This window comes from Melospiza melodia (genome assembly GCF_035770615.1).
Source record: "Melospiza melodia melodia isolate bMelMel2 chromosome 7 unlocalized genomic scaffold, bMelMel2.pri SUPER_7_unloc_1, whole genome shotgun sequence".
NCBI lineage: Eukaryota > Metazoa > Chordata > Aves > Passeriformes > Passerellidae > Melospiza > Melospiza melodia.
In genome coordinates this window covers 10,032,726-10,054,238 of record NW_026948497.1, presented here as the reverse complement: position 1 = coordinate 10,054,238, position 21,513 = coordinate 10,032,726, and the positions used below count along the sequence as shown (strand labels likewise).

The following is a 21,513-nucleotide window of genomic DNA, read 5'->3' as shown; positions in this document are numbered from 1 at the left end:
TTGGGAGCACTCAGGGGTCCAAGCATGCTTTTGGGAGTCCTGAATGGGTGCTGAGGGGGCACTGAGAGATCCTGGAGGATCTGGGGGACACTTAAGGGACAGGTGGGGGACAATCCCGGGGTTCTGTGGAGTGCGGGGCATGGTGGGCGTTGTAGTCCAGCTTCAATGGGTCTCAATCAGGCCATGGGGCATGACGGGAGTTGTAGGCAAAAAAAAGTCGTGCCAATATCAGGCACTGCTTGCGAGATCCTAAACCAGGTGCTGATTGGCTTTGGGCAGTAATGGGCAGAAACCTCGGCAAATGGGATGCGGCAGAGGCAGGAACATCCAATTCAACCTCTCCAGTCCCTCCCAGTACACACCAGTATAACCCCAGTACAGATCAGTACAACCCCAGTACAGACCAATTGACCCCAAGTAAAACCCAGCACAACCCCAGTGCCCCTCCAGTCCCTCCCAGTACAGTCCAGTCCCTCCCAATACACCTGTGCCCATTCCCAGTCCCTCCCAGTTCATCCCAGTGACATCCACAGGATGCCCCAGTGTCCTCAGTCTTCTCTGCAATGGCCCCAGTATTCCCAGTTGTGGTGGTTGGACCGGAAATGGGATTTCTGGGATGCTGGGGTCACTACCATCAGGCCAATAGATGCTCAGATTCTAGGACCGCCTCTGAGAAAAACACAGGGGTTAAAACCCAGAGCTGCGCCCGCCCAGAGTCTCTTGGGACTTCTGTCAGGAGAGGCTTTGGATCTCTCCCCCTGTCCCAGCTGCCGGCTGGGCGAGGGAGGGGAAAAGCCATGGAGCCATGAGGTAGGCCCAGCCCAAGGATGGAAGGGTGGAAGAGCACCAAGAGACATTGGGCAGCCATTCCCCCCTAGGAGAGAGAGAGGGAGAGCCGGAGTCTGAATTCAATAGCGGCGCTGGCCCAGGAGGAGAAGCGGGGGGAGTTCGAGGGCAGTGTGGGAGTGCCAGAGCTCTAGGACAGGCAGACACTGAAATTTTTAACCCTTTTTCTTGCATGATTGAGACCTTGCAAATGCTGATCCTCCTAGGAGCTGAATAAGAAGAAAGATAGGAAATGAGATAACCAAGAACTAGGCCCAAGGGACATGGAGACGACTGGCTGAGTGGGGGGAGATTATTGTAGTGGCCTTTTGGCTGGACTTTTCTTGTGTAGCCGTAGACTCACCCAGTTTTATTCCTGTGACCCAGAGCCTGCATTTAGGGGGAGGCAGTGCCTCAGAACCAGGAGGGTTGAGTGTGGGTACCCCTCAGCCCCAGAGGGTGAAAAAATGGGGGGGACAGTCCCAAAGGAGAGGCTGTGCCTTTTTTTGGAGTGAGACAAAGCATCCTTGAAAGACAACTCTAGAAGCAGCTCTGGTCCATGCACAGTGGTGAGAGCACTGGGCATGGAAGGAAAGGTTTCATGATGGCAAAGCACTTTCCGGGCGGTGCTGAGTGACATGGAAGCACACGAGGTTTCAACGTGTTTCCAGGGGAAGCCTATGGTGCAAGAAGGACTCCTCTCCTCTTCATGAACTGAAGATTGAGTAATCTAAAGGGTTGTGCTGGACTGAGAGTTGGTGATTTTGGGGGAATGTAATGCATTGGGAAATTTGGTGGGGGGGAGGAGGAAAGTTTTTCATTTTTTCCCTCATGTTTTTTTTTTCTTTCTTCTTTTCTTGTAGTTTAGTTAACAAGGTTATCTTTATTTCTAAGCAGAAGCCTGCTTTTCTTATTCCTGGTCACATGTGGGATCTCAGCACATCAGACCTGATATGCAGAGACACCGAGATAACCCTTGGGGGACTCGGAGGTCCTGGAATGTTGCCAGAAGTGTCTGGTGGCTGGACTTTGATCTTGCACAGGAGACGACACCTGTATGAGGATGGGAGGATCTCACTGGGATAAATGGTGAAGGGATAGGTTAATTAGAGTGTGAAACACAGGTTTTAGAATTTCGGTACAGGGGTGTCTAGAGAGGTAAGATGGAGGAATTGGGGCGTGTCCTGTCCTTCTTCTTCTTCTTCTTGGCCTCCATCTTCTGTGGTGGTGGTGGCACATTGGGATTGGTTCTTACTAAAAGTGCACTTGTCAATAAGGGTGAAAGGTATTGGGGAAAATAGGTAAATATCTTATACGTAGTTTTGGGTATAAAGATAAGTGACCGCCCTGGGGGCTCACAGTGTGCTCATGGCTGGCTTGCTGTGCAGACCTCTGTTGGGCCGAGAGAAAATCTTGTAGATAAAAACTAATAAACACTGAAGACCGAGAAAAAACCTGAAGACTCTTTTCGTCCTTTGGAGCGCAGGCTGTCCAAGGCCATCCCGAGCCTTTCCAGGCCATAAAAAACAGCCGAGAACAGGACAGTCACATCTCACAACAGACACCAGGGAGAGGGTATTCTCATGGAGGCGCTGGCTTTGTGCCAGGGCAAACCATGACACCTCCCTTGTGCTCCCAATCTAGATCCATCTTGGGCAACTCTATCTTTGCAGCCCGATCTACCTGCTGATTGTTTTGGTGCTCCTCATTGGCCCTACTCTTGGGGACACGGGCATCTACATGGCAGACTTTCACAGGTAGCCTCCCCACCCTGGTAGGGATGTCTTTCCACTCATCAGCGGCCCCGATCATTTTCCCTCTACGTTACCAGTTAGCCTCTTTCCAGCTCTCCAGCCATCCCCACAGAGCATTGGCTACCATCCATGAATCAGTGTAGAAGTAGAGCTTTGGCCATTTCTCTTTTTCTACAATGTCCAGGGCCAGTTGAACAGCTTTGAGTTCAGCAAGTTGACTTGATCCACCTTCTCCTTCAGTAGCTTGTGCAACCTGTCGTGCGGGGCTCCATACAGCTGCTTTCCACTTCCGGTTCATCCCTACGATGCAATAGGAACCGTCAGTGAAAAGAGGGTAGAGTGTTTCCTCTGGTGGCAGTTGGTTATAGGGAGGAGCTTTTTCAGCCTGTGTCACAGGCTCTTGTTCTTCTTCTGTGACACCAAAATTCCCACCTTTGGGCCAGTTTGCAATTACCTCCAAAATCCCAGGGCGATTCAGTTTACCTATACAGCCACGCTGAGTGATAAGAGCAATCCACTTGCTCCATGCAGCACTGGTGGCATGGTGAGTGGAAGGAACCTTGCCTTTGAACATCCACCCCAGCACCGGTACTCGGGGTGCCAGGAGGAGTTGCACTTCTGCACCAATCACCTCTGAGGCAGCTTGGACTCCTTCATAGGCAGCCAAGATCTCCTTCTCTGTGGGAGTGTAGTTGGCTTCAGAACCTCTGTAGCTAAGACTCCAAAATCCCAGTGGTCAACCTCGAGTCTCCCCAGGCACCTTCTGCCAAAGGCTCCAGGACAAGCCATTCTTCCCGTCTGCAGAGTAGAGCACGTTCTTTACCTCTGGTCCTGTCCTGACTGTGCCAAGGGCTACTGCATGAGCAATCTCCTGCTTAATCTGGACAAAGGCTTGTTGCTGCTCAGGGCCCCACTGGAAATTGTTCTTCTTGTGGGTGACCAGGTAAAGAGGGCTCACGATCTCACTACTCAGGAATGTGCATTCTCCAAAAGCCTATGGCACCTAGGAAAGCTTGTGTCTCCTTCTTATTGGTGGGTGGAGACATTGCTGTGATCTTGTTGATGACGTCTGTAGGAATGTGTCACTGTCCATCTTGCCACTTCACTCCCAGGAACTGAATCTCACGAGCTGGTCCCTCTACTTTAGTCTTTTTGATGGCAAAACCAGCTCTCAGGAGGATTTGGATGATTTTTTTCTCCTTTCTCAAATATTTCTCATTTCTCAAACATCTGCGGTTGTGTTCCCCCACACAATGATGTCCTCAATGCACTGCAGGTGTTCTGGAGTCTCACCCTTTTCCAGTGCAGTCTGGATCAGTCCATGGCAGATGGTGGGGCTGCGCTTCCACCCCTGGGGCAGTCGGTTCCAGGTGTACTGCACGCCCCTCCAGGTGAAAGCAAACTGAGGCCTGCATTCTGCTGCCAGAGGAATGGAGAAAAATGCATTGGCAATGTCAATGATGGTGAACCACTTTGCTGCCTTGGACTCCAGCTTGTACTGGCGTTCCAGCATGTCCAGCACAGCAGCACTCAGCAGTGTAGTCACTTCATTAAGCCACGATAGTCCACAGTCAATCTCCATTCTCTGTCAGACTTGTGCACAGTCCAGATGAGGGTGAGTGAGTCTTGCTGATCACCCCTCGGCTCTCCAGCTCATGGATCATTTTGTGGATGGGAATCACAGCATCTCGAGTTGTCTGATACTGCTGACAGTGCACTGTAGAGGTGGCAACTGGCCCTTGTTGCTCTTCCACCTTCAGGAGTCCTACTGCAGATGGGCTTTCTGATAGTCCAGGCAAAATGTTCAACTGCTTAATGTCTTCGGCCTCTACAGCAGCTATGCCAAAAGCCCATCTGAGTTCTTTCGGGTCTTTGAAATACCCACTGCGAAGTACTCCATGCCCAAAATACATGGGGCCTCTGGCCCACTCACAATAGGATGTTTCTTCCACTCATTCCCAGTCAGGCTCACATCAGCTTCCACCAAAGTGAAATCCTGGGATCCCCCTGTCACATCAGCAATAGAAACAGACTCTGTCCCCACATGTCTCAATGGGATTAATGTACACTGAGCACCAGTATCAACCAAAGCTTTATACTCTTGTGGTTCCGATGTGCCAGGCCACCGAATCCACACAGACCAGAAAACAAGATTTTCCCCAGCCTCTACCTGGCTAGAGGCAGGGCCCCTCTAAGCCTGGTTATCCTTCTTTCACTGGACATATGTCTTGGATGTGCCTTCAAGGGGATCAGACATGTCATCATCATCATACCCGGCAGTTCGGCTATGGGCAACTGGAGCTGTTTTCCTTCTCGTGGCTTCCTTCAATTCATGCACCCGTCGTGCCAGAACAGCAGTAGGTTTTCCATCCCACCTTCTCATGTTTTCCCCACAATCACACAGGTAGAACCACAGCTCAGCTCATGGGGTGTACCTTCTCTCTCCATCTGGGAAATATCTGCCTTGGATACCAGAACCTCTGACCTGTACTGCTGAGATTTGGAGAAGGTCTTCTTTAATCTCCTCTCTGAGCTTCTTATGATTCTTCTCTATCTTATCCTCTAATTTCTGCAGACGTGTTTCTACCGCTCTGATTCTGGCATGTGTCGGGCCATGTACAGCATCTGCATATGCTCGGAGCTTCCTTGCCATGTCAAGCACAGTCTCATCCCTCTCATCCCTCTTCATGATGGCTGAAGCAGAAGCATATTCATGTGGCCCAAGTCGTACGAGTTTTCGCCACATCACAGACGTGCATGGTACCAAGTCTGGGTTCCTAGTTGTTACATCATCTGAGAAGACAATCTCTGCCACTGCCATTTCTCTCAGGTGTTGGATCCCTTGCTCTATGGTCTTCCACTGGATTTGCTGCATATAGAGATCATCTGCACACAGGTATCTTTGTGCAACACTTTCCAAGACCCCTGCCCAGAGGCTGTGAGCGTTAGCCCGCCTCATCATTCCTTGGTCAATAACAGGATCATGTAACAGGGATCCCAAATGCCTTGCTTCAGTGCCATCCAGAATTGTAGCCTCTCCTGCAACATCCCAGAGACGGACTAACTAGGGTGTAAAGTCTTGGTGTTTCGCAGGTCCCAGTCTGGAGCAGGCCCAACTAATTATGGATTCATCAGGTCGTTGAGTGTAATCCTTCCTTAGGCCATGAAGGTCCTTCAGGGAAAAGGACTCAATATTGGCTTCTGATCTTACATCTGCTGCTTTGACTACTGATTTTATGTCAGGAGGCATTGAGGGTCCTTCTCCTTCACCATCACCATCACCATCATCATCATCATCATCATCATCATCCACTGGTCAATTGGTCTTGTCCGTGCACTTTCCACTTCTAGTGCTGGTAGCCACAGCCATTGGTTGAGGCTTATTGTCTGGTTTAGCTGCTGGCTTAGGCTCACTGTCTGGTTTGGCTGCTGGCTTCGAGCCTGGGCTGTTGGCTGCAGCCTGAGTCACTGGGATAGCTGCTGATTTATCTCCCTGCCCCCCTGCCTCTGTCTGCTGCCCGACAGTATCTAGCAGTGTGCAATAAGCATAGGCCAGGGCCCAGCTCACTGCAATGATCTTCCTCTCCTTAGGCTCATCCTGGTACTTCTCTTTCAGATATTTCCCCACCTCAGCTGTGTTCTGAATTTGTTCAAGGGGAAAATCCCAGACTATAGGGTCAGAGAATTCCTTCAGGATTTGGCCCATATCCTCCCATTTTCCACACCATTTAGGATTTTCCACACTGGGGTCTACTTCTGAGTCAGGGGTCTCATCAGCCCGTCTAGAAATCTCAGCCCTCATTCTAGAGAAGCAGCAGGCTGTATAGAGGAAGGTTACCAAATTGAATTCCAGAAAGATGGTTTCTTTAACATTGAGGGGAAACTGAATATCCTTCACTAGTGATGCAACTGATTCCTAGGAGAAGGAAAGCAGAGGCTGAAAAACCTCATTCCCTCCTGCTCCTCCTGCAACAAACTGGATGCATAACCACAGCCATGAACCATTCATACCTGGAGCAGACCCTAGCATGTTTATAAACTTCTTGCACATCATTGCCACCAAGCCCAGCAGGATAGCTACTCTGGTCACTGCCCCTCTGCTGTAAAAACTACGTATTAGGGACAATACTAAAGCTATTTCTGGATAAGAAAATAAACCTAGGGACCAGAGAGGTATCAAAATCTCTAAAAACCCTAGGGACCAGAAATGCATGCAAACCTTCACCCCAATAGACATTATGAATTCAAAAAGCATGGCTATTAGCTGATTTAAATGAACACAGATTAATAGCAACAAAAATGCAGTCAAAACAGGGTTTTTCCACTCTCTCGAGCCCCCAGGATGGGCGCCAATATTTGTCCTGGTTTAGGGCAAATTTGTTAAAGAATCTGCAAAGGAGGGCCCCTCCAGAAAGCAAACCCACACGGCCCCTCCCCCCAACTGCTTTGGGAGGAATTCCTAGGAGAGAGGTAGAAAGAACCTGTTTATTGACAGGCACAGCACCTCCCAGCACAAAAAATGAACAATACCCGATGACACCACTCTGAGAAAGATGACAAAATCAGAAAGTCTCTTTCGGAGGTGGTTGCTCTGCTCTCAGTCACTCCGGCGCTGGGGCAGCTGCTGCAGCCAAACGGTGCCAACCCTCGGTGTTCCCAGGCCCCAGTCCGGAGCAGGTTCGAGATGGTCGAAGAAAAGGAGAAGAGAAAGAGTCCAGGAAGGAATTTGGACTGTTTAGCTAAACTAGCTAATAAGCAGAGGCCAAAGCAGAGCAGAAGCGAGAGCAGAAAGAGAGCAAGCAAAGCAGCAAGCCGAAAGCAAGAAGCAAAAAACAGCCCTATGTACTGCCTGTCTCTGTGTCCCTGATAGGAGAAACCAAAAAAAAAACCTTCCACTCTTCAAAGCTGGTCTTAAAGGCACAGAACAGATGAATGGGGATACAAGCATCATAATGTCACCCCAGGACAAGCTGTCACAAGGTGACAGGACAAGGACGGACAAAGAGAAAAATTATTCTCACATTTGACAAAGGCCCCCAGCCTGTGAAAAAGCAAAGGAGGAAGATCAAGGCAGTGAGAGGGACAGAGCACTCCCCTGACGTGGGTGCAAGTGTGACATTGTCCCCTGTGTATGTGGCCTTCCCAGGGTGGAGGTTTACACCTGAGCCAGTTTGGGTAAGGGGGGTGGTGTTCACCCCCTGAGCAGCGATTACCCCACTCCTTCAGGTTGAAATATAAGATGTAACCAAATGCATGTTTTCAATCCCCATCTTCATCAACTGCTATAAACAGGTGGGGCAGTGTTCTTTATCTCTTCCATGACTCACCCCTGATAACGCCCTCCAAGGGAGATATCTTCTGTGAATGGGCCATTGAATGTCACTGCAGGACTGATAAAATTCCATCATCCCATTGTGGGAGGCTCCACCCAGGGGGAGGATCCAAGCATTCCTACCTGGATATAAGCTGAGGCTTGAAGCACCAGGAGCACCTTGCCTACTGGATTCCCAGAGGACAAGAGCTCCACAACCACCACTGGACCTTGAGAGAAAGACCAGACCCTTCTGCAGGATCTGCTTTGACAGAATCACCTTGATCACTCCAACAGGACTGCCGGCACCATATGATGGGACTGCTACCACCACCGTGACCAACAGGGTGTCAGGTTATATCCTGACTCTGTCAGTTTAAGGCAGTGTTTCTGTATCATTGTCTTGATCTAAATTTTTTTATTAAATTGTAATTCTGGTTTAGACCCTCCCCAGGTTTGCCTTACAACTAGTACAAAAAACAGTGTGCTCATCCCTTGTTTTCCTCCCTAAACAGGATTTCCCATCCCCAAACCTTTGCCAGATGGAGGAGGAGGATGCGAGGAACAGGAAGGAGCCCTGGGATACCCAGGCAGGTGAGGAGGAATTCAGTGCCCCTTTCCCTCTCTCTCCTGCTCCATCTCCCAGCCCAGCACAGCCTCCAGCTGCAGGACAACCCTGCTGCCAATGCCGTCCTCCCAGGGATGCACTGGGGGAATCTCCTTCCCCTTCCCTCTGGCACGGAGGCAAATCCCATTGTCTCCTTGTCCTTCCTCCCCCAGACAAGGAAGTGGGGGTGGAGACTAGGCAGGACAAATCCCCATGGCAGAACCTCAAGGAAGAGGCCATTTTGAGTGACTCCAGGGAACCGGAATCCAACAGGGAAGAAAAGCCAAAGAGATCCTGCATGAGGGTGGGCTCCAAACCCAGCACAGGATGCTCTTAGGAGGAAAGACCCACCCTGAGCCAGGAAGGTGGAGAGATCTTCAGCCAGAGCTCGAAGCTGGTGGTCCATGAGCAGCTTCATCATGGGGAGAAGCCCCACAAGTGCTTGGAGTGTGGGAAGAGCTTCAGGCAGAGCAGCACCCTGATCAGCCACCAGATGATCCACACCAGAGGATGGCCCTATGAGTGTGGGGAATGTGGGAAGGCCTTCAGCTACCAATCCATCCTCGTCATCCATCAACCCATCCACACCAGGAACAGGACCCATGAATGTCCCAAGTGTCAGAAGAGGTTTCCGACCAGCTCCAATCTCCTCCTGCACCAGCGGATTCACACCCAGCAGAGGCCCTTCCACTGCCCCGACTGCAGGATGGGCTTCAAGCACAAATCCCACCTTGTCAGACACTGGCGCATCCACACTGGGGAGAGGCCCTATGAGTGTCGGGAATGTGGGATGAGCTTTAGCCAGAGCTCCAACCTTATCTACCACCAGAGGACCCACAGCAGGGAACGTCCCTAAGAGTGTGGGTAATGTTGGTAGAGCTTCAGGCAGAAGTCCCACTTGATCTGCCTCATAAGGATCTACACTGGGGAGAAGCCCTACCAGTGTCCCCAGTGTGGGAAGAGCTTCACCATGAGCTCTCACTTGACCAGACACCTATGGACGCACTGGTAAGGGAAGCCCTGCAAATGCCCCAATTGCAGGAAGAGCTTTGTGCACCGCTCCAGCTCCATCCCCCATGGGAGGATCCACGTCAGGCAGAGCCCTGGTGACCTACATTCCCTGTGATTTGCACTGGGAGGACACCTGGCTGGTTATCCTTTTGGTTTGGCCCCTGGCCAAATTTTCTTCTGATTTTTCTTTATCACTTAAAAACACCTGAAATAGGACTAAAATGAAAGATATTGATCAAAGACATCTTAAGTTCCATCAGTTAACAGTTACTTGAGCAGGAATTTATTGTTTTGGGGCATATTCTGGAAGATTTGTGGGTTCTTGGGGGATTTCAGGAAGTGTTCTCCATATCTTTGCACTCCAAAAGTCAAGATGGATTGATCTGTCACCTCAAAACGACTGAGTCCTACGGAAAACACCACAATCTTACCCCAAAGGGCTCAATCCAACTTCAAATTGCCTTGTTCCCACCTCAAAAAAACTCTGTCCCATGCCAAATTTACTCAGTTCCATAGCCTCCAGGATGAGATGGGGTTGGAAGGAGATTGGGAGAAGTGGCATACAAATTTGAGGGTGTGGGATCAGGAGTGTAGGTCTGGGTGTGTGTGATCTATTTTGATAGTAAATAAAACTTCCAGAATTATTGATTTCTGTCCCAATCCTTTTCCATCAATTCCGGTTTGTTTTTCAGAATGCCACCTTCTCAGCTGATTGTGTTTGTGCACTCCTTTCTCTCTTGCCTTTCTTTCCATGCTCTGTTTCTCTCTCAGTGTCTTCCTTGACCAAGGGCAGCTCCCACAAAAGACCCTGTCCTGAGTTAATTTCCAATCCACGAGCTACAACAACCATGGGAGAAGTTATGAAGGCTGGCAGTGAAATATCACTGTAGGATCTTACTCCACTTGGCTTTCAGCCCTTTCTTGAGAGCTTTGTCTTCAAGGGCAGGAAAATATTTTCCTGGCTGGTAACTGGAATTCCATCCCCTGGCAGTGTGTGCCGTGGATCCTGGGCATTCCTGAGGCTCCCAGGGTGCTGCTCCTGCCGTGCCTCCCAAGGAGCTGTGCAGAGCCAGGGCACAAGGTCCAGCAGCTCTGTTGGTTCTGCAGTGCCACAACAGCCCCTGGTTCCATGAGTTTCCCTACTGCCAAATGCGGTTCCTTGGTTCCCATGGATGTGTCACCATGGATATTTGGTGTCATGAAGTTCTTCAGTGTCACAATGGCCTCCCTCGCTCCATGAGCTTCTGCAGTGTCACAATGGACTCCTTGGATTGGGCACTGTAACCATGGACCATTGGCTCCATTCAGCCCCACTGGGTCACCATGGACTCCTTGGTTCCAGGAGGTTCTGGGGGTGTCTCCATGGTCTCCTTGGATCCACAGTGTCACAATGGACCACTGGATCCACGTGGCCCTGCTGTGTCACCATGGCCCCTTGGTTCCATGGGACTCGAGTGTCACAATTGATTCCTTGCTTCCACATCACCCCCTCACTGCAAAAAAGGGGCTCTTCGTTCCTTGAGGAACACAAAAGTTTTGTAGAAACAAGGAAAAATCCCACTTAATACACCTGGAAATATATGTTTGCATTCAAGAGAGATGTTAACGGTGAGGATGGCACCAGCAGCTTCTATCTGCAACAGAGATCCAGGGAAAGGACAGGGACAGAGAATTCAGCTGGGAGACTCAGAGAATTTTGCTCCCAGAGATCATTTCTGCTCACACTGTCCCTTGGAGAAAGGTGACACAATTCCAGGCAGCCTGGACTGAGCAGGTGGTTCCTGAGTGGGGTTTGTTGTTTAGGAAACCTGCTCAGGCTTTTCCATTCTTTCCTTCCCAAAAGGAAAACTTCTCCTGGGCCTGTGTGGAGGTAGAGCCCTGAGGAGAGCAGGTGGGACATGGTGCAATGGGCTGGACATGGAGCTGCAGAGCTCAGGGGACAAGGTTCTGCTGCAGGGCACAGGGATGCCAGTGCCAGGTGGGCCATGTCAGACATGGTGAGGCTGGGGGTGAGGAGCAGCTTGTCCAAACAGGGTCAGCCCTCAAGGGGCTCATTCTTCTCTGGGCCCAGACCTCCTAAGGAGACATTCAGCATTAGGATCACCTGGAGAATACTTCTCTCAGCTCTTCTCTGATCTGGAAAATAATAAATACTCACTTGATTAAAGAAAAAAAGTATGTGGTGCATTTTGAAATCTTCCTCCTTAGCAGAACTCCAAACTGACTCCAATCAGCTGCACAAACCCTGGAGACGGAAGGAAGGAAGGAAGGAAGGAAGGAAGGAAGGAAGGAAGGAAGGAAGGAAGGAAGGAAGGAAGGAAGGAAGGAAGGAAGGAAGGAAGGAAGGAAGGAAGGAAGGAAGGAAGGAAGGAAGGAAGGAAGGAAGGAAGGAAGGAAGGAAGGAAGGAAGGAAGGAAGGAAGGAAGGAAGGAAGGAAGGAAGGAAGGAAGGAAGGAAGGAAGGAAGGAAGGAAGGAAGGAAGGAAGGAAGGAAGGAAGGAAGGAAGGAAGGAAGGAAGGAAGGAAGGAAGGAAGGAAGGAAGGAAGGAAGGAAGGAAGGAAGGAAGGAAGGAAGGAAGGAAGGAAGGAAGGAAGGAAGGAAGGAAGGAAGGAAGGAAGGGAAGGAAAAGAGCTCCTGAGGGCTTTCTGTATTTTGATGATCGTCACAGTGGATTTGGGGTTGAGTCCAGGACCCTCAGGCACTGAGAGAAGGCTGAAGAAGCTGCTCAAGGAGTCAGAAGCAAAACTCCAATTGCCTTGGAGCATTGCTGGGCCCCACTGAGGGCAGGGAGTGCCAAAGGCTCCCCAGGGACTGCTGAGAGCAGATCCTTGAGGCCAGGATTGCAGGGAGTCAAAGGCTCTGAGCAGGGAACTGCAATGCTGAGCAAGACCTGGGCTGGCTGGGGAAAGCAGAAAGGCCAAGCCCTGAGCCCAGCCTGGGCCAGCAGGGCCTGTCCCTCATGAGTGGCTTGGGGCTGTTTATGGGGCAGGGGGATGTGAGGAGCAGCAAGGATGAATGTCATAAAACTATGTGACACTCCAGATCCTTATGGAACCAAGGGACCAGTGGGACACTGTGGGAAGTTGTGGAACCAAGGGGATCATTGTGGCATTGTTGGGGCCCGTGGAACCAAGGGGCCAGTGTGACACTGTGGGGCCTATTGGGAACAAGAGGCCATTGTCAGCCTACAAGGCTGGAACGCCCCAGAACACTGAAATGCTGGGGGTAACCAAAGGTTCCTTGATTTGTGTTTGGTGCACAGGAGAAACACCAACCAGATATTGTCAACATGGGCAGATGCAAAGAATATTATTGGTAGGAAGGGACCCACAAGAATCATCAAGTCCACCTCTTTAGTGAATGGCCCACACAGGGATTGAACCCACAGCCTCGGTGATACCAGCATCATGCAAAAACCAGCTGAGCTAAGATGACCAAATGACACAAAATTTTACTGGCAAAATATCGACAGTCAAGGAACTTGGGCAAAGGGTTTATTACAACATCCACTTCAACATAAAACTCTTATCAAAGCATTAACTACATTAACTTAGCCCATTTAACCAAAAGACCTTCAACCCTTAAGATGTTTAGTTACCCAAAATGTTCCAGGTAAGTAGGATTAGAAGGAGAACAACTAGAGAACATCAGAAAGACAGAAGATCCATAGAAAGACACACACATAGGTACCAACTACTCAGATTCCAGCTACACCAACAGAGGAACCCCAGGAGAAACTGGGATGCACGCCAGGGGCTGGCCTTGTGCTCTGGCTTTTAACCTCGCGGGGCCTTCATGGGCCCACCCCTGGGGTGGGACTGCCAGTTGCTTGTCCAATCAGGTTTAGGGTAGGCACCGGCTGGTAGTGTGTGATTGATTGACAGCTCAGCCAATCAGAGTGGGGTTGGCACAGCATCTGCTATGTGATTGACAGCTCTGCCAGGTCAGGGCTGTTGGTGGGGTTCTGTCCCACCACAAACCAAGGCCTGACCCAGCCCTGGCCCCACATGGGTGTTCCGAGCATCCGAAGGTGTCTTGGGACATTGATCTCATCTAGCCTCTGACAGCGACCACGGTGGCACTACGGAACCTCATGGGTCAGTTGTGACAATGCAGATCCAAGGACACCATGGTGACACTACAGAACCTCAAAGAATCAAGGGTACTGTTGTGCAACTCAGGGGGCCCTGTGGAAGGAAGGGTCAATAATGAAACTGTGGGACCAATATATCAAAGGAACCATTGTGACACAGCGGGGCTACATGGAGACAATGGACCCTTGTGACTCTGTTGGGGCTCATGAAACAAAGACGCCATTGTGACATTGCGAGACCTCATGGAATAATGAGACCATTGTGACAGTATGGGGATCCATGAAATCAAAAGAACATGGAACAAGTCTGCCTGGTTTGGCCTCCTGGAGGCTGTCTGACAGGTCCCACTGAATTTGACATGTCAAGGGCCAATTCCCATCTGACTGCGAAGCACTGGGGCTCTGTTCTTTCCTTCCTGTGGGAAAGAACTGCCTTTCTTGTCCAGGCGCCTTCACCAAAATTGGGATTCCATGTTTAAAATTCTCTATATCCAAGGGTTACTCCCAGACAAAATCTGCCCATACAGTCAAACCTGGCTAGACTTGGCCTCTGGTGACTGCCTCTCATCTGCCCCTGCACCACTGGGACTCACTTGTTTCCTTCCTATGGAGATTTTTGATTGTTGTGACACTGTAGAGGATTGTGGAACCAATGGGCCATGGTGACACTGCAGGCCCTTGTGCACCCTGTTCCACTGTAGGAACTTGTGGAACCAAGGGGAACATTTTGATCCTGCAGGGTACCATGGATCCAAGGGGCCACTGTGACACTGTGGGGCCTTGTGGAACCAAGGGCATAATTGTGGCTCTGTTGAGCTGCATGGTCCCAAGGGGCCAGTGTGAAGCCGTGAGGCTTTGTGGAACCAAAAGACAATTGTAGCATTTTAGGGCCTCATGGAGTCAAAGGGCCATTGTGATCCTGCAGGGCACCATGGATCCATGGGGAACATTGTGGCATTGCAAGGCCCATTGGAATCATGGAGACCATTGTGACCCTGCAGGGCCTCATGGAAGGATGGGCCATTGTGACACTTTGGGAACTTGTGGAACCAAGGGAATCATTGTTGCACTACTGGGCCCCAATGGAACCAAGGGGCCATTGGACACAGCGAGCCTTCATGGAACCAATAGACCATTAACATACTGGTCACTATATTGTTGCTTCGCCTTTATCTCAGGTCTTTGAATCCCAACCCTTGTACTGTGCTTGACTTCTTTTGGGCAACTCCATTGATCCTGCTTGTAGGATCCCTGGGGGCTAGGACGGTTGGGACGGACAGAGACGAGATATCTGAAGCCAGGTCTTGGAACTTGTGGTTTATTGCAAAGGGTGTGGGTGCAGGGGCCTTGTTTGGAGCTGCCAGCCCCAGCTCGGAGCAGGCCTGAAGGAGGAGCTCGAAAGAGACACCCAAAATGGATGCCCAAAAGAGGAGGGGACTTCCCAATACTATACAATAAATCTTCTACTGTGCTGCATATTCTAATTTTCACTAACCAATCTAGTACAAGATACAAATCTTATAGCATTTATATACAGCCTATAAGAATGATTACATTACCATACTGTGCTACATTTTAAACCCTAAAAACTACTCTTTAGACTCCTTCTGCCAAGCTAGTAGGGTCTGCTCTGACCCTTGGACCTGTCTGCAAGCAGAGGGTATTGTTTCATCAAAGGAAGATTACTTTCAGCTGGCCATACCATTCTTTTCCAGTTGTTCAGTAACTAAGGCTTGGTGTCTCAAAGCTTGATTTCATTTTAATCTCACTTATAGTTTCCATATTCTCAAAATCTTTTGCCAGGCAATCATATTTATAAGGCTTTCCTGTCTCATCTTCCCCAGCATCTGCTTCTTTTCGTTTTCACCACCCTTGCCCTGAAGCTGGGGAACCAGAAAGGTTTGTCACAGCCAACCTCATTGCGACCTTTGCCGCCCAGAGACCCTGACATTTAGTCTCGTCAGAGTGGTTAGCTGATGGATAGACCAGTGCTCCCCAGGATTTTGGATTGTGTCAGGCTGGCAGATTCATCATTGTTTTAAGGGATCTCGGCCAGGTTCCCAGGGACAACGACAGTTTGACCTGTGTAGGATTGCAGGTGGGTTTAGGGAAACACAGGGCAATTATTGCCCATTTTGCCACTGTGTTTTTACAATATGCACCCACGTCCCATTATTGATTTGGGGTGTTCCAGTGGCTGTTCCACCTAAGGTGGAGAAAGAGAAAAATGGGCAGCCGAATCTCCAAAGTAGAAAGGTGCATATATGGATGCTCTAAGTTAATTCTCACTGATCATGACCAAATATCTTCAAAGAACAAATAAAAATCAATTGTGAAGTGGATCATTAAAAATTTTCCAGATGCCCCTGAGCCTGACTGTCCTCCCTCCATATTGGCTCCTCCAATTCCTGCTACCACAACCTTCTCTTCCACCCTGAATGAACCTCCAGACTCCACCCCCAGAACTGCAGGTCACGCCCCCACTCTCAATCATTCCACCTTCAGCCTGGGCCATGCCTCCAGAATGCCAGCCTGTGGAAGGGGCTAGCAGCGGGCCTGTTAGCTAAAGGAGCGAGAAGTAAGAAGAAGAAGAAGCTGATAAGGAGCTTTCTCCAAGGCCGTAACCAAGGAGATTGAGAGAAGGAAGATAAGAGCATTCTTCAGCTGGATGAAGCATTTTTAGAAAGTTAGGTGGAGTCAGAGTAACTTTTCACCAATGGCATGGTATTGAATTATTGTGGCCAATAGCTAAGGTAGAGGAAGGGTAAACAACTGAAAAGTGTATAAAAGATCAGCCATTTTCATTAATAAACTGTTGCCAAGTGTTACTAACTGAGACTGCTTGTGGTCTCTGCTTTATGTCGTGACCGCCTCGACTGCGACACCAGCCCAGGGGTATACCATCCTAAATCAAGACCCTTCCTCCTCAACACCTGAAAAAATGGCAGTGCCTTTTGCCTCACCCTCCAGCAACAATATAACCCCATGGTCACAGATACTAAACCCAACTGTCACACTATTTCTAATCCAAATGTTTCTCCTCCAAGTTATTCTTCCTCCTTAAAAAACAGTTTGGATTCCCCAGAGCCACCTTGCCCCTCAACCCCAGAAGATCCCCAGGAAAGGATCCAGAAAGAAGCAGTAAAGGAAGGAGACTGGCAAATAGTCTCAAAACTCCTCATTGCCCCGGTATGTTATGAAAGAAGGGGGCAGAATCCCAGGTATCAGCCATTGGTTTACAGGGAAATCAAGGATCTGTGTAGGGCAAATAAAGACCATAGGAAGGACTTACCTTGTTTTAATGGACTAATGAGGGCCATGTTTACAGCACATGTCTCAACATCATATGATTTAAAATATATTATGACCATGTTGTTGTCACCTACAGAATACACCCTTTGGGAAGGGGGATGGAAGTGTTTACTAAATCAATTAATAGCAGACTATGCTAATAATGAGGCAAGGGCAGAATTGACAAACAATCATCCAGCTGGAGAAGGACAACACAGCCTACCAGATGATCAAGCAGCAGGTGTCCTGAGAGAAGTATTGGATGATATCAAAGAGATGGCTTTGCAAGCTTTAATCCAGGTATCAGATGGTAGCACCCCCAATGTGGACTGCCTTGGGTGGCTGCAGCTAAAGCTTTAGGACAATCAGACCATCCTGGGTGCCTGTTAAGTAAGCAAATCAATGCTACCTCCCTCACACTGAGTGGCCTGCTCTCAGACATAGAGTCCATCAGACATGCCACCTTGCAGAACAGCGATAGAGTTTTTACTTTGGGCACAGGGGCATGGCTGTGTAGACTCTGAAGGCATGTGTTGCATGAACCTCTCCATCCAGAGCGAGTCAATCCACAGGAGCATTCAGGTACTGAAGGAAGGATTGAAGAAGCTTCAAGTGGAAAAAAAATATTGGTTCAATAAACTCTTCCAATCCTGAGGACTAAAGGGTTGGATGATGTCTAGCTAAAACAGGACTATTAATTCTCTTAGTGGTTGTTGTTGTGTTGTTAATTGTCCCATGTTTGTTTGGATGCTTTTAGAAAGTCTTACAAAATTATTTCAGTTCCATCTTTGTTGTACAAGAGAAAAGGGGGAAGATACCCAACCCTGGATCCTCATGGACTCCTTGGAGGAGAGAACTGGAGGACAGGATGGCACAAAAACCTCTCAGACACTCAATTTTGGAAGGAAATTCCTTAAAAGTCCCTAAAAGTATCCTTAAATCCATAAAGTACCTTAAAAACCTTGAGTATCTCAAAGTGCTAATGAGCCCTACTGAGTGTCAGTGCAAAGCTCTCAAGGGACTTGTTAAACCAGATAATTGGGGCCATGATTGTAAAACCTCTCACACAGTGTGTATCAAAAGGGAAACACCAAGTACCTTAAAATAACTGAAGTACCTTGAAGTATTAATGCATCCCACTGAGTGTTGTTACTGACAAAGCCTCTCCAGGGACTAAGTACAGCAGATAATTGGAGGCCAGGATAGCAGAGACATCTCAGAGACTCAAGGCAAAAGCCAAACCCAAAGTCCTTTCAAAATCCTGCAGTCCCTGGGAACATTCAGGAGCCCCCAGGGCCATTGCTGAGCAAGGCTCCCCAGGGACTCCTTCCAGCAGATCCTTGAGGTCACTGGGATGTGGGCTAGGGGTGGATGCTGAGGGCAGGACAAGGGGCTGACAGTGCCCAGCCTGGCTGGGGCTGTGCCAGGAGGCCCCAGGGCCTCAGGACAAGGGGTCTCTTCCCAGGCCTTGGTGGCACAGACACTGCTGTGCCCCAAGGCACCAAGACTTGGCTTCTCTTTGTCCCCACCTGTCATCACTGCCTCCAGTTCTCTGCTCTGCCTGGGGCCTGGGGACACTTTCTCAGTCGTGTTTCTCAGTGGGACCCATTGAAAGTCCAAGAAATTTTGGAGTTGGATTCTGACTTGGAGTTCTGGAGAGGTTTCTTCAGCTCCCTCTCAGGGACTGATGGTCAGAGCCTGAGCACAAAGCCCCAGAGGCTCATTAAAGGCCGTTGTGCTGTGTCTGTGCTGCTGAGCTGGGCTGGGCTCCTGGCACAGAGGCAGCTCCTGGTAACCAAGAAGAGCTTCAAAAGCACATTTCTCTTGATGAGCAGCTCTTCTGCCAGACCAGCAGGGCTGGGACACTGCCTGCAGCCATTCTGGGCACAGCACAGAGGCACAGAGAGCTTCAATCAGTCAGGGCTGGGAAGGTGCTGAGAAGTGCCTGGGGCAGAATCACTGCCAGCCCTTGGCACAGGAACCTCTGGCTGCAGCACAATGCAGCTGCAGCACCTGCAGTGAACTCCTAAAGCTGGAACATCCTACTGCCTACAGACTCTGTGAGTACAACTCTGGGTATTTCTGGTGCAGGGGAGGTGAAATGCTCGTGAAGGTCTAAAATTCTGAGGGGTTCTGATCAGTCATACAATATTTCCAAGATAAAGATTTTGGCAAAAAAAAGGACATTTCCTAATACTTTGTCCTCAGTTTCCTACGCGTGGAGAATGGCAGGGAGGAGAGATAAATATTAAAGGTTGATTATGAATTTTGACAAATTCCTGAGACATCTGAACTGTTACTTTAAGTGATCAATAAGTTCACAGAGTTTTGTGGTCTGTGAGTGCTGGCAAGGAGTGATCAGGCACAGGGAAACACCTGCAGGAGGGAAATCTCCAGGAAGCAGAGAGAAGATCAGGCAAGGAGACAAAACAACACCCAGCAATGCTGTGGCAGGGAGAGTTTAGAGATGCCCACAGGATCCCCTCCAGTGCAGCCCCTCCCTCTGAACAAGCCCCCTCCCTCCTGTGCCCCCAGCCAAGCCTCTGTCCTCAGGGCTGGGGCTCCAAGGCGTGCAGCCCTTCCTGTGCAGGCAGAGCTGCAGCAGAGCCGTGGAGCAGCTCTGCAGCCCCGGGCCCAGTTCCCTCTGCAGAGCACAGGGCTGGGAGCAGCTGACTGGCCCTGGGGGCTCTGGCAGGGGGCACAGCTGGCTCAGGGTGACGCTGTCCCCACTGCCCGGCTCTGGGCAATGCTGTCAGTGCAGCCAGGGAAGGAGCTGCATCTCCCTTCATCCAATGTCAGCATAAGGACACTTGGGAGTGTCCCTGAGATTTCAGTCCAAGCTGGGAGCTTCAATCCAGGGTGCAAATCTGTCCTAGAGCATCTCTGAGTTATAAGATTTAAGAGGAGATGCAGAGGTGTTCTGACACTGAAAATGCTTCTGGGTTGGAAAATGAGCAATATGAGGTTTTGGCTTCAAATGTGGAGCTGGGCTGTGGTGGATCCATCTGCTCTCACCAGGACCTGGTGACATTATAGGGGAATCATTGGAATGTGGCCCCCCTCCACCTGAGAAAGGTTAAAGCGCAGAGAAACTCTGAACAGGTCAGAATGTGAGACCATCTACCCGCACTTTACATTCATCACTTTGCCTCACAGAATGCACTCTGTTTCCCTGGGGGCAGCGGAAATTCTGAGGCTTTCTGATATCCAAGAACAGAGGCAGAGAAAGGGAGAAGCTTTTTAAAAGAACCCCAGAACACCAAAGAAAAACAAAAAAGAGTGTGTGTGTCTATTCCAGAGGAGGGTATATGGGAAATGGCTTTTATTTTGGTGACAGGTACCTCCTCTAAATCTTTGCTGTCCTTTCTTCATGAACAGGTCCCCATGGCCAGCGGCAGCAAATGTCCAACAGCAGCTCCATCAGCCACTTCCTCCTGCTGGCATTGGCAGACACGTGGCAGCTGCAGCTCCTGCACTTCTGCCTCTTGCTGGGCATCTCCCTGGCTGCCCTCCTGGGCAACGGCCTCATCATCAGCGCCGTAGCCTGTGACCACCACCTGCACACGCCCATGTTCTTCTTCCTGCTCAACCTGGCCCTCAGCGACCTGGGCTCCATCTGCACAACTGTCCCCAAAGCCATGCACAATTCCCTCTGGGACACCAGGGACATCTCCTACACAGGATGTGCTGCCCAAGTCTTTCTGATTTTTTTTTTTCTTGCAACAGAGATTTGTCTCCTGACCATCATGTGCTACGACCGCTACGTGTCCATCTGCAAACCCCTGCACTACGGGACCCTCCTGGGCAGCAGAGCTTGTGCCCACATGGCAGCAGCTGCCTGGGCCAGTGCCTTTCTCAATGCTTTGCTGCACACAGCCAATACATTTTCCCTGCCCCTGTGCCATGGCAATGTCCTGGGCCAGTTCTTCTGTGAAATCCCTCAGATCCTCAAACTCTCCTGCTCCAAATCCTACCTTAGGGAATTTGGGCTGCTTGCTGTTAGTGCCTGTTTATCATTTGGTTGTTTTGTGTTCATTGTTTTCTCCTATATGCAGATCTTCAGGGCTGTGCTGAGGATCCCCTCTGAGCAGGGACGGCACAAAGCCTTTTCCACCTGCCTCCCTCACCTGGCCGTGGTCTCTCTTTTCTATAGCACTGGCACGTTTGCCTACCTGAAGCCCCCCTCCATCTCCTCCCCATCCCTGGATCTGGCCCTGTCAGTTCTGTACTCAGTGGTGCCTCCAGCCCTGAACCCCCTCATCTACAGCCTGAGGAACCAGGAGCTCAAGGCTGCAGTTTGGAGACTGAGGACTGGATGGTTTCTAGAACATTAAACCTCTGGCCAGTATTTGCAAATCACTTGTAATAAAAGTAACCTTTAATACTTCTTGTTATTTTCATTTTGGAGGTTCTTTGTCCTTGTTTAAAATTTTAAATATTTTCTACAAAGTGATGTCATTGTTTGTGCCAACTTGGTGTTGCCAGTGCTGCTGCCGTGGCCCTGCCCCACTGCCCTGGTGGCCCTGGTGTTACTGTAGGGCCTGAGTGCTCTCGGGGCCGGGCACAGCCCTGGGGGTGGCAGTGCCGGGGCTGCAGCAGGGACAGGCCATGGGCACTGCTG

At 49.9% G+C, this 21,513-nt stretch overlaps 2 protein-coding genes across 2 annotated transcripts; both read left to right on the top strand.

The window, feature by feature from the left end:
• Window positions 1-20,293: 20,293 nt before the first annotated feature.
• Window positions 20,294-20,539, top strand: LOC134432714 (olfactory receptor 14I1-like; the record flags this gene model as incomplete). The annotated part of the gene is made up of 1 exon (XM_063181604.1): window positions 20,294-20,539. A coding segment is annotated over exon 1 (246 nt), but the record flags the coding sequence as incomplete, so codon positions are not given.
• A 99-nt stretch (window positions 20,540-20,638) lies between these two features.
• LOC134432713 (olfactory receptor 14J1-like) lies at window positions 20,639-21,157 on the top strand (the record flags this gene model as incomplete). Its single annotated transcript, XM_063181603.1, has 1 exon — window positions 20,639-21,157. A coding segment is annotated over exon 1 (519 nt), but the record flags the coding sequence as incomplete, so codon positions are not given.
• Between the last annotated feature and the right edge of the window lie 356 nt (window positions 21,158-21,513).